Source organism: Chiloscyllium plagiosum, chromosome 20 (assembly GCF_004010195.1).
Source record: "Chiloscyllium plagiosum isolate BGI_BamShark_2017 chromosome 20, ASM401019v2, whole genome shotgun sequence".
Classification (NCBI taxonomy): Eukaryota; Metazoa; Chordata; class Chondrichthyes; order Orectolobiformes; family Hemiscylliidae; genus Chiloscyllium; species Chiloscyllium plagiosum.
Genome location: NC_057729.1, coordinates 57,485,097 through 57,497,195, shown reverse-complemented (window position 1 = coordinate 57,497,195; position 12,099 = coordinate 57,485,097). Strand labels below are relative to the sequence as shown.

At 41.5% G+C, this 12,099-nt stretch overlaps 1 protein-coding gene across 3 annotated transcripts in view; it reads left to right on the top strand.

The window, feature by feature from the left end:
• Positions 1-12,099, top strand: part of LOC122560317 (14-3-3 protein beta/alpha-1-like) — a 41,269-nt gene that overhangs the window by 16,240 nt on the left and 12,930 nt on the right. For all 3 annotated transcript variants that reach the window (XM_043710912.1, XM_043710911.1, XM_043710913.1), the window contains exons 2-3: positions 2,831-3,132; positions 10,762-10,885. In XM_043710912.1, coding sequence (XP_043566847.1) covers positions 2,839-3,132; positions 10,762-10,885 — 418 coding nt within the window. In that variant the 5' untranslated portion in view covers positions 2,831-2,838. The remainder of the gene's footprint in view (positions 1-2,830; positions 3,133-10,761; positions 10,886-12,099) is intronic.

The following is a 12,099-nucleotide window of genomic DNA, read 5'->3' as shown; positions in this document are numbered from 1 at the left end:
TTTTCTCTGGTTTCTTCCCTCAGCCCAAAGATGTGCAGGTCAGGTGATTTGGCCATGCTAAATTGCCCATAGTGTGAGGTGCATTAGTCAGAGGGAAGTGGGTCTGGGTGGGTTACTCTTCAGAGGGTCGGTGTGGACTGGTTAGGCCAAAGGGCCTGTTTCCACACTGTAGGGAATCTAGAATCTAGTCTATTATTGCTTTAAAGACATCAATTAGATCACTCGTCAATGTTCTAAACAGAAAGGAATGCAAGCCAGTTTATGCAACCTAATAATGTAATTCTTTAAGCTGTGGTATCAATCTGGTGAATCTGCCTTGTCTCCCATTCTATAATACCTTCCTGCAGTTTTCAAATACCACAAATCTGATTTTTCTGTCCAAAATTGCAATACACTGTTCCTTATTCATACGGTAGTGTGTGTGTGTGAATTGTTTGGATCTTTTTATAGCCAAGCAACTATAAAAAGATCCAAATAATTCACACACAGACACTACCGTATGAATAAGGAACAGTGTGTTGCAATTTTGGACAGAAAAATCAGATTTGTGGTATTTGAAAACTGCAGGAAGGTATTATAGAATGGGAGACAAGGCAGATTCACCAGATTGATACCACGGCTTAAAGAATTACATTATTAGGTTGCATAAACCTGGCTTGCATTCCTTTTATTTAGATATAACCTGCCCAAGGAATCTATTGGTTTAGTGTCTGAATGACTAATTCAAAATCGTTAGTTGTGGAACCGCCTACAGTGTTGGCATTGGTATTAGTGTCTAACAGTGAATATTTAGTGTGTGAAACCCTGTCTGATTTGACTGTTCTGGTTCCTCTGTGCCTTTCTACACTTCGTAAAAATACTTAGGCTTATTTATTCATTCTACACTTTCATTTTGACAGATATTACTAGAGTTGGCTCCCGATTTTTTTTTTTTAACGTTGTCAGTGTTCGTTTCTTAAGCTGCACCAGGAAGTTCTTGTTTTGCACTTGCTGTATGTGTGCTGTAGCTATTCAGTTGAGGTTTCATTGAGCACAATCCTTCTTTTGATCTATTCTTCCAAACAGTTTCTTTTGTAATGTTGGATTGGTCTGTTTTAAAGTTGTACATCTTCCTACTTGCTGCAGTGGTTTGTGCTGGATAGTGTGAAATTTTAATGTTTAATTCCCTGCTTCTTAAGGGGGCCATTGCTTCTATACAAGGGGGCATAGCTTTAAATTAAGCGGGGGGTAGGTATAGGACAGATGTTAGGGGTAGGTTCTTTACTCAGCGAGTCGTGAGTTCATGGAATGCCCTGCCAGTAGCAGTGGTGGACTCTCCCTCATTATGGGCATTTAAGCGGGCATTGGATAGGCATATGGAGGATAGTGGGCTAGTGTAGGTTAGGTGGGCTTGGATTGGCGCAACATCGAGGGCCGAAGGGCCTGTACTGCGCTGTATTCTTCTATGTTCTATGTTCTATACTTGGTTGGTTATCTGTTATATGATGTGCTATTCCTGTCATTCAGCAGGTGCAACAAATTCAGTCAAAAAGTAATACTGACTTGTATTCGCAAGCTCAATTCTAGAAAACAGGGGCAGTCACAGTTCATATTGTTTTAAAGCCTGCCTCTCTCACCATGCTCCGTCCTTTGGAGAATTGGGGATTTTGTTTTTCTAAAGGACTTTTAGAACAGTCTAACCTTTTGATAGTCACTTTGTTTGTTATGGTCACTGCTTTGGCAAGTCTAATAGCCAATTTGTGCAAAGAAAGATCTGATGTGTAGGAATGAGACATGTCATTAGTTTTTTTTTCTGTTGAAGTTGATTTGAGGGCAGAATGTTGGCTGGAACCCTGAAAGTTGCTCTACTCTTCAAATATTTCCTGGGAGCACTGAATCTAAACTAATGCTAATCTGTTTGCCTAAACTTTCTGCTTTAAATATCATCCCATTCTTAATCCTGATGTGTTAAATACTTCCAGCTGATTCATCCATTTGTTTTGACTTATTTTAACTTTTGCTCCACATTTCTGTGCACTGTCTGCTTGAATATGTGCTGTGATTCATTCAGTGTACTGAGTCGGTGTAAGCACGCATGGACTCCAAACTCTTAAAACAATACATCTCTTTCATATTAGATTGGCAGGTGGAATTGAGTGAGATAATATTTCATGTTAGTGGGTAGTAATGAAATTTTGAAAACTCAAACAGCCTGAAGGCCTTTGACCATCTTCCTGAATCTGTATTGGATTTCAAAAATAATACCAAGTTCTTGAAATCTGAACCACCAACCACTCAGTATCACAACCCCAATAATCCTAGCAGGGTTCGCAGGTTTCTCACAACCACTAACTTCACCATGGATCACAGCACTGCTACTCCCATGAATTCCATTCAGAATTCTAAACCTATCAGGCCCAACAACCCCTTTGGGAATCACAGGTACACTAACTAGTTCTGCTGTTCCATGACATCAGACCTGGCCTGTATCCTGACTACATTCACTTGCCTAATTTCATATTCCTTTAATATTCTAGGCTAGCTGAATTTAACATTGATTGAGTTTGCACCTCCAGTTTTTTTTGTGTGAGGAAAGTTCCACCATTTGTATGAAGCAATAGATGCTTCTTAAATTCTTTCCTGTATGGCTCAGTTCTAATTGTTAGCAACAAGACCTGCAGTTTGTTTTCTTTGATCTGTAAAATTTTTCAATTCAAATACCCCCCCCCCCCCCCTTTTTTTTGTAATTTTGTTTCTCCACACTGTCTGACCAGTGGCTCTGTATTATGTAATATGACCTAGAACTGTGCACAGCCTTATTTGGTAAAGGTATCCTCTTGTTTGCTTGCAGTCCTGAAGATGGAAACTACTGACCTGATCGAGAAAGCAAGGCTTGCTGAGCAGGCAGAGCGCTATGATGACATGGCAACCTGCATGAAAAAGGTCACGGAGAAAGGCAATGAACTCTCCAGTGAGGAACGAAACCTGCTTTCTGTCGCTTTCAAGAATGTAGTTGGAGCCCGTCGGTCATCCTGGCGGGTCATCTCCAGCATAGAGCAGAAAACCGAAAACAGCGAAAAGAAGCAGCAGTTGGTAAAAACGTACCGAGAGAAAGTTGAGAAGGAGCTGCAGGACATCTGCAATAATGTGCTGGTGAGGCTTTGCATTGTATGTGTGATTGGGAGTTCAAAAGGGAGTTGGAGAAATAAGCCCTAAATCCCTTGGAAGGTTGATGGTGAGACAACTTGGCCTTAGTTGGAAACCTTGTTTGATGTTTCCATTTGCTGCACTGAAAAGGAGGACACCTGACTCAGGAGTTCTCCTTGCTGGATGTGAGTTTTCACGTTTCCTACTGATGCTGAAAATCAAATTTGGTTCATGGCCATAATTGTAGTAAACTCTTAGGAACTATTAACTGTTTTTTGTTGCTGTTTTTCCATTCAAATGTGTTGCTTATATTGTGATAATTTCTTGATTTAAGGCAGTTCATGACTTGACTTGGTTCCCTTTTGTGGAAAATTTTGAATTCCACACTTCGGCTCTGTTTTGGAATCTGGCTTTCCCATTCGAGAAAAGTGATCGTTGAAAGCAATTACCTAAATAGTTATGCATGTTGTCGTTGAGTGCTACTTTAGTGAGATCTTCATGTTCTCATTGAGATCCCATGAACAATGTATTCTGTACACTGTCATAAGAAAAGCCTGCTTATATTCTGAGTAAATTTCTTCTGAACTTTAAGTGAAGAGCAATTTAAGAGCTTTTACTGCACTATTCCAGGTGTTTGATGAATGATCCAATAAAACACTATCACACTGAATAATAAGCATGGGGTCACAATAAGCTCCTTCCGAGCAAGTTAGCTAATATCTATACAGGCTAACCTATTGGCCAAGACCACATTTTTATATGATGTGGAGGAGCCAGTGTTGAACTGGGATGAGCAAAATTAAGAATCAAAGAACACCAGGTTAGAGGGGAAAGTGAGGTCTGCAGATGCTAGAAATCAGAATCAAGGGTGTGGTACTGGACAAGCACAGCAGGTCAGGGAGCATTTGAGGAGCAGGAGAATGAATGTTTCAGGCATCAGCCTTTCATCAGGAATCAGGTAGTTGTCATCTGATGAAATCTAGTGCTTCCAAATAAACCTGTTGGACTATAACCTGGTGTTGTGATTTTTAACTTTTGTACACCCCAGTCCAACACTAGCATCTTCAAATCTGGAATAATGTGTTACATGGTCTATTAGCCAACCCAGTATAGCTGCAGCTTTTGAATCCATGTGACAGCTGTACAACGTTTTTCATTTGAATATGGACTGAATATAGCTGAGGAGTTGCATATAGTGTAGTCATCAGCAAACATTCCTACTTCTGGCCTTTTTATGGTGGGAAGGCTGTTAATGAAGCAGCTAAAGCAAGATTAGATTAGATTACTTACAGTATGGAAACAGGCCCTTCGGCCCAACAAGTCCACACCGACCCGCCAAAGTGTAACCCACCCAGACCCATTCTCCTACATTTACCCCTTCACCTAACACTACGGGCAATTTAGCATGGCCAATTCACCTAACCTGCACTTTTTTGGATTGTGGGAGGAAACCGGAGAGAGTCACCTGAGGCGGGAATTGAACCCCGGTCTCTGGCGCTGTGAGGCAGCAGTGCTAACCACTGTGCCACCGTGCCGCCCAACAAGTTGGGCCTAGGACACCTACCTACACTATTGTTTATGAGCTCAGAAAGCTTGAAGATGCTCCAGGAGTTTGTTGACTCACATTGGCTGGTGGCCTTGGGAAACATGTTGACAAAATTGAATATAGTGAAACTACTGAGGAAGAGTTGTCTCCACTTATTCAGTGAATCTAAGATACTCTGGTGACTTTTTAATTCATTCATGGGATGAAGATGTGGCTGGCTAGGCCAGCATTTATTGCCTATCCCTAATTACCCTGAGGGCAGTTAGGAATCAACCACATTGCTGTGGGTTTGGAATCACATGGTCTGGCCTACAGGTAAGGTTAGCAATTTCTGCCCTAAAGCACATTAGGGATTCAGTCTCCTTGGATTCACGATGCTGCCTGTAGAATGGCTAAAAGTAGAAACTTATGGGCTATCTAATTCTGTGTTCTGTGACAGTGTCCCTGGTCTAGAAAGGCATAATTTTGTTTTTTAAAACTCTGTTCAAATAATTCTTCTATTTCTCTTTTTAGCTGTAAAACTCATCAAAATCTCTGTTTCTCTCTGTCTCTGCTCCCCTTTTCAGTACCTTTTTATGTATCGCCAATATGCTTTAACCTATCATTTTAGCATTGGTCTAAAAACCTCAACCCAAATCACTAGAAGTTTCTCCCAAATGGAGACAAGTGTCAGGACCTGGAGCAAAACAAGAAACTGGTGAAACTCAGCAGGTCTGGCAGCATCTGTCCCCAGGGAGAAATCAGAATTAATGTTTCAAGTCTGGTTATTTGAGATAGAACTAATGGTTCAACAGTTTTTTTTTACTTCAGTGTCTGATGGTCTGCATCCCAGGGTTTTAAAACCAGTGGCTGCAGAGATGGTGCAAATTGATCAAATTACTGCAGTACTCCCCGGAGTCCAGAGAGGTCTAGCAGACTTGAAAACCACTGATGAGATGCTCCTGTTGGGGTGGACAGAGACTGAAAACTGGAAATTAGACCAGGTAGCTTAACATCTGTCATTGGGGTAAAAACTAGATGCCATTAAAAGAATAAACAGCAGGACACTTAGAGAAGCTTAACACAATCAAGAGAAAAACATAGTTTTGTGAACGGGAAATCATAATTGGCAGATTTGCCAAAGTTCTTTGACGATATAACAAGTGAGTTGATAAAGGAAAACAGAGGTAGTTTTTTTTGGATTTCCAAAAGATATTTAATCTGTTGCCACAGAAGATTATAGAGTCAGAGTCATATTGCCCAAGATAAGAGGTAACAATATTCAGGTGATGTATTATCAAGGATTTAAGGATAGGTTAACACAGTTGGGATTAATGGGTCATTTTCAAGTTGGAAAGACACAACCAACGCAATGTCACAAGGATCAGTCCAGGCTGTCCGTTATAAACTATCTATATTAGTGACATAGAGGAGGGGCAAGAGAGTAATGTACCTGAATGTTGAGAGTCCTCAACATTTCAAAAATCTGTGGGAGCTGGCACAAAAGAGGAACGAAGGCTTGGACAGATCACCCATTATCTTATTGATTCACAGTAGGCATGAAGGGCTGAATAGGGATTCTGGATTAGAGTGGTGCTGGAAAAGCACAGCAGTTCAGGCAGCATCCGAGGAGCAGGAAAATCGACATTTCGGGCAAAAGCCCTTCATCAGGAATTCCTGATGAAGGGCTTTTGCCCGAAATGTCGATTTTCCTGCTCCTCGGATGCTGCCTGAACTGCTGTGCTTTTCCAGCACCACTCTAACCCAGAATCTGGTTTCCAGCATCTGCAGTCATTCTTTTTACCTCGTTGATTTTAACCCTACTGTGAATCCTCTTGCAAGGTTGCCTGCCTTGAAGAGGTTTTCCTCCTCTCTCTACAAGAATGAAGGGCTGAATAGTTCTGTAATGCTTTTATTATGTTCAAAACCTCTCTACACTCCTCTTTTTCTAACCCTTTATTCTGTTCTTAAAATGTGCTGCTTTTAATCAAGCTTTTAGTCACCTGTCCTAATATTACGTAGACTGCTGTCAGTCTTTGTCTAATAATTCTCCCATGAAGCACAGTTCGCTGCTTTAGTATTACCCTTTCGTATCCTGAGAGGTTCTCATTAAGTAACGTCAGCCTTAACATACTATGGTGCATTACCATTAATCACCCAAACCCTGAATGGATTGTAGTTGATGGTTAGGTAATTTTTTAACCAGTCTTTTAAAATGCAGCTTGCATTGTAATGGAGCAGTTACAGAAAATGCATGCAAAATAGTTTATAACGTAATAGTTAAAGAAAGAACTTTCCTTTTTGTGGTCTACCATACAACGTCCTGAGATACCAAATCAATTCACAGCCAGTTTATCATACAGAAAACGCAGCAGCCAATTTGCACAAGGGATGTTTTCACGAATAGCAGGAAGGAAATTTACAAAAAGAAAACTATCTGAAGTCTTGACATGGATCAGTAAGGGCCTTCTATCTATAAATGATTGAAATAATAGGAAGTTAACATTGTTTCCAAAGTCGACATTTGTTGTTTTATCCCTAATTGCCCGAAAAGTGGTGAATTACCCTTCTTGAAGTGCTACAGTTCAAAGGATGGACTGGAATGAGGCCCAACAGCTGTAAAGAGAGGCTGAATAAGCTCAGATAGTCTTTTTGGAGCAGAGAAGGTTAAGGGGAGAGCTTTATTAAGATTGAGGGGCATGGACAGGATAGATAGAAATCAGCTTTTCCTCGTGGTCGAAGGACCAAAAACAAGGAGGCACACTTCTTTTAAAGTGAAAAGCGGGAATTTGAGGAAAAGTTGTTTTCACCCAAAGAGTGGTGAGCTTCTGGTATGTACTACTGGAGAGGCTAATTGAGGTGGGTAACCTCACAACCTTGTAAAAAGTACTTGAGTGAACACTTAAAATATTTTAACATTTCAGGACTGGGGGTTAGTGTTGGCAGTACAATTATAAGCTGAATTACCTCTTTTGACTTTTGATTTTATGATGTAGATTAATCTATAATGCCATTTGGAAGAATTGTAGCATTTTTGGCTCAGTGACAATATTATATTCATATTGGTGAGAGGCATGGAAGGAAACTTGCAGATGGTGCTGTTAGCATGTATCTGCTGTCCCTTTCCTTCGAGATTGGAAGGGTTGTGGGTTTGGAAGGTTTGGTGAATTTCTGCAGTGCATCTTAAATGGTACACACTGCTGCTTCTGAGCATTGGTGTTGGAGAAGGTAAAGGTGGGGTCAGTGGTTACCCTTCAAGAGAAATATCTTGCTTATTACAGTTTTAAAATCGAAGTCTAATTTACTGATGGGTTATGGGATTGGGAATTTTCATCGGTTCACTGCCTGAAGGCAGTTCTGACCCATAGCACCATTACCCTCCCCGTGGATGTGGCAAGGAGACAGATCCCAAATGTATCCCAGATAGAACAGGGATCAAACCCCATGACGCTAGCCATCCCATCACTGCAATACAGCTAACCCCCCCACTAGGAGTCCAAGTTGTGGCAGTAATGCACTAATGGTTACATTCAGAGGCAAGAACAATGATAGTGGTGATAGTGTCTAGATCTCACAACTCCAAGAAACACTACCATTCTGACCACCTGCTATTGGCATATGTTGAAAAGATTTATTAGTTGATGTTGTACTTACTTAGTTGCGTTATGAAGACATTCCTTAGTCATTAAGCTAGAGCCTCTGGTTCTGTTGGCAGTTGCATACTGACAAGAATGTGATCTTTCTGACTGTTCAGGGACTATTGGATGTAGGTTTGCTCGCTGAGCTGAAAGGTTCATTTCCAGACGTTTCATTACCTTACTAGGTAACATCTTCAGTGGACCTCATGCGAAACAATGCTAAAAATTCCTGCTTTCTATTTCTATGTTTGGCTTTCTTTGGGTTGGTGATGTCATTTCCTGTGGCGATGTTGTTTCCTGTGGTGAAGTCACTTCTTGCCCCTTTTCTCAGGGGGTGATAGATGAGGTCTAACTCGATGTGTTTGTTGATGGAGTTCCGGTTGGAATGCCATGCTTCTAGGAATTCTCGTGCATGTCTTTGTTTGGCTTGTCCTGGGATGGATGTGTTGTCTCAGTCGAAGTGGTGACCTTCCTCATCCGTATGTGAGGATACTTGTGAGAGAGGGGTCATGTCTTTTTTTGTGGCTAGTTGGTGTTCATGTATCCTGTTCAGGGAATAAGTCAGTGTTGGGGCTTTTATTCATTTGGATGTAAATTCATTGATAGAAAGACTGCTGAATTCCATTGCATATCACATGAATGTTAATACCATAAAAATAAAAACTACCTTTTTCTGAACTAACTCCCGTAGGATCATTTCTGAGATTGTTGCAACAACAAATACATGTTTTCTTTCCCTGTTACAATGTTGGGGGAAACTGCACCATGTCTATCTGTGACTCATTCATTGGTCCTGTTGGGTTTTATTTCAGTTAGGTTGGGGTATATAAGAGAGTGTGCTTTGAACTGATTGAACCACTAGATTCACACTCCTATACAACCCCTGTGGAACCACTAGCTAACATTGTGGTGATAGCACTGAAGTGATGATCAGAGGATGAGAGTTGAAATTCCACAGTGGTAAATTGATTGAAATTTGAATATCACCAGAAAAATGACTTGGTATAATGCCCACCTGGCTCACTAATCACTCAGTCAACCTTGCCTGTTCCATGCCACACAGTTGACCCAATATCCATTTGAATAGCTTTCTCAAATGATGCTTTGTAAAAGCATAAAAGCGAGTCTTGATAATGGTAAGCATGACCATTATCGTCTTGTAAAAAAGATGTATCTGATTCATTAACGTACTTTTCAGGAAGAAAACCTGCTGTCCTTACATGGCCTTGCCTACATATGACCTGTGACGACAATGAATGGCCTTGCAAGCTACACTGTTCAAGGACATTAAGAATGGGGAAATTGAAATACTGGCCATGCCAGCGACACCCAAGTCCCATTGAAGAATAAAGGGGTAAAACATTAGGCATGTTGCAGCAAGTAATTCTCCACTTGTCTTCCCAAAACCTGTCGACCATCTACAAGACACCAGTCAGAATACTCCCCACTTGTCTGGGTGAGTGCAGTTCCAACAACACTCCAGAGGCTTGACACCACTGAGGACAAAGCAGCCTGGCTGATACACAGAATCCCTACAGTATGGAAACAGGCCATTCAGCCTAACAAGGCCACACCAACCCTCAAGAGCATCCCACCCAGATCCATCTCCCTATCCTTTCCCTGTAACCCTACTTTCCCATGGCTATTGCACCTAACCCATACATTCCTGAACTCTGGACAATTTACCACCTGACCTGAACATCCTTTGGACTGTTGGAGAAAACCAAAACACCCGGCGGAAACCCAGACAGGCAAAGGGAGAACATTAAACTCCGCAGACAGATGCCTGAGGGTGGAAATGAAACTTGGTCCCTGACGTTGTGAGGCAGTAGTGCCACCCAATATACTATCTAAAAGTGCACTGCAGAAATTTACTAAAGATCCTGAGACAGCACTTTCCAAACCCACAACAACTTCCACCTTGAAGGTAAGTGGGACCAGATTAATTTAGGATATCTGGTTGGCTTGGACAAGATGCACTGAAAGGCCTGTTTCCATGGGCTGCACGTCTCTATGACGCAGGCAGCAGATACATAGAAACCACCACCTTCAAGTTGCCCTCCAAGCCACTCACCGTCCTGACTTGGAAATATATCGCCGTTCCTTCACTATCACTGAGTCAAAATCCTGGAGTTCCCTCCCTAATGGCATTGTGGGTCAACCCACAGCAGGTGGACTGCAGCTTTTCAAGAAGACACCTCACCATCCCTTTCTCAGGGGCAACTAGGGACAGGCAATAAATTCTGGTTAGCCAGTGACACTCCCATCCCACGAGTTTAAAAAGTGTGTGTGTGTGTGTATATGTATTTAAACCTCGATTATCAAATTGCTAACTCGAGGCAAACAAGCGTCGTTCAACATTTAAAATTTTTTTTTAAATTATTGTAGTAGCTATTGTATCTTCTAACTTCAAATGAGTGTTTTTTTTTGTTCAGTACCTGATGTCTTTGTCTTTGTTCATTTTTCATTCAGCATCTTCTGGACACGTACCTTATTCCCAAAACCAGCCAATGTCCAAGCAAGGTCTTCTATCTGAAAATGAAGGGAGACTATCACAGATACCTCTCTGAGGTTGCAAGTGGAGACGAGAAAAAAGGTACGTTTGGAGATCTAATTGCTTTTTTGTGCCAACTCCCAATTGCAACATAGTTCATCAACAGGGTCTACCTATAAGTCAAACAGACTATTTCACTGAATCCTTCATCTATGCCAGTAACTATTGATATGTATTTGCAAGTTTACAAATATCTCTGAAGAATTGAGAGAGCAGTCAAAGTATGTATGAAAAAGTTAATATTTGTATATTTTTGAGGAATCCTGGGTTTTAGTAATTTAAGGATTTATGTTTTGAGAAGATTTGTAGCTCAGGTTTGAATTCTAGATGTAGGTTTGTTCGCTGAGCTGGAAGGGTCATTTTCAGGTGTTTCGTCACGCCAATAAGGTATCCTCTTCAGTGAGCCCCCGGGCTAAGGCTTCATCTGGACCTTCACTGATGATGTTACCTCAGTATGGTGACGAAATACCTGAAAATGAACCTTCGAGCTCAGCGAGCAAACCGACATCCTTATGTAGTTCTATTTTGTCATTGCCCTTTTCTTGTTTTGCATGTTATGTGAATTCACATATGAATTACTTTCTGTCAATGAAGAAGCTATTATTTAGAGTCCTAGAGATATATAGCATGGAAACAGACCCTTTGGTCCAACTTGTCCATGCTGACCAGATATCACAACCCAATCTAGTCCCACCTGCCAGCACCCAGCCCATATCCCTCCAAACCCTTCCTATTCATATACCCATCCAAATGCCTCTTAAATGTTGCAATTGTACCAGCCTCCACCATATCCTCTGGCAGCTCATTTCATACACGTACCACCCTCTGCGTGGAAAAAGGTGCCCCTTAGGTCTCTTTTATATCTTTCCCCTCTCACTCTAAACCAATGCCCTCTAGTTCTGGACTCCCTGACCCCAGTGAAAAGACTTTGTCTATTTATCCTATCCATGCCCTTCATAATTAGGTCACCCCTCAGCCTCCAGTCCAGGGAAAACAGCCCCAGCCTGTTCAGCCTCTCCCTGTAGCTCAAATCCTCCAACCCTGGCAACATCCTTGTAAATCTTTTCTGAACCCTTTCAAGTTTCACAACATCTTTCTGATAAGAAGACCAGAATTGCATGCAATATTCCAAAAGTGGCCTAACCAATGTCCAGTACAGCCGCAACATGACCTCCCAACTCCTGTACTCAATACTCTGACCAAAAAAGGAAAGCATACCAAATGCCTTCTTCACTATCCTATCTACCTGCGACTCC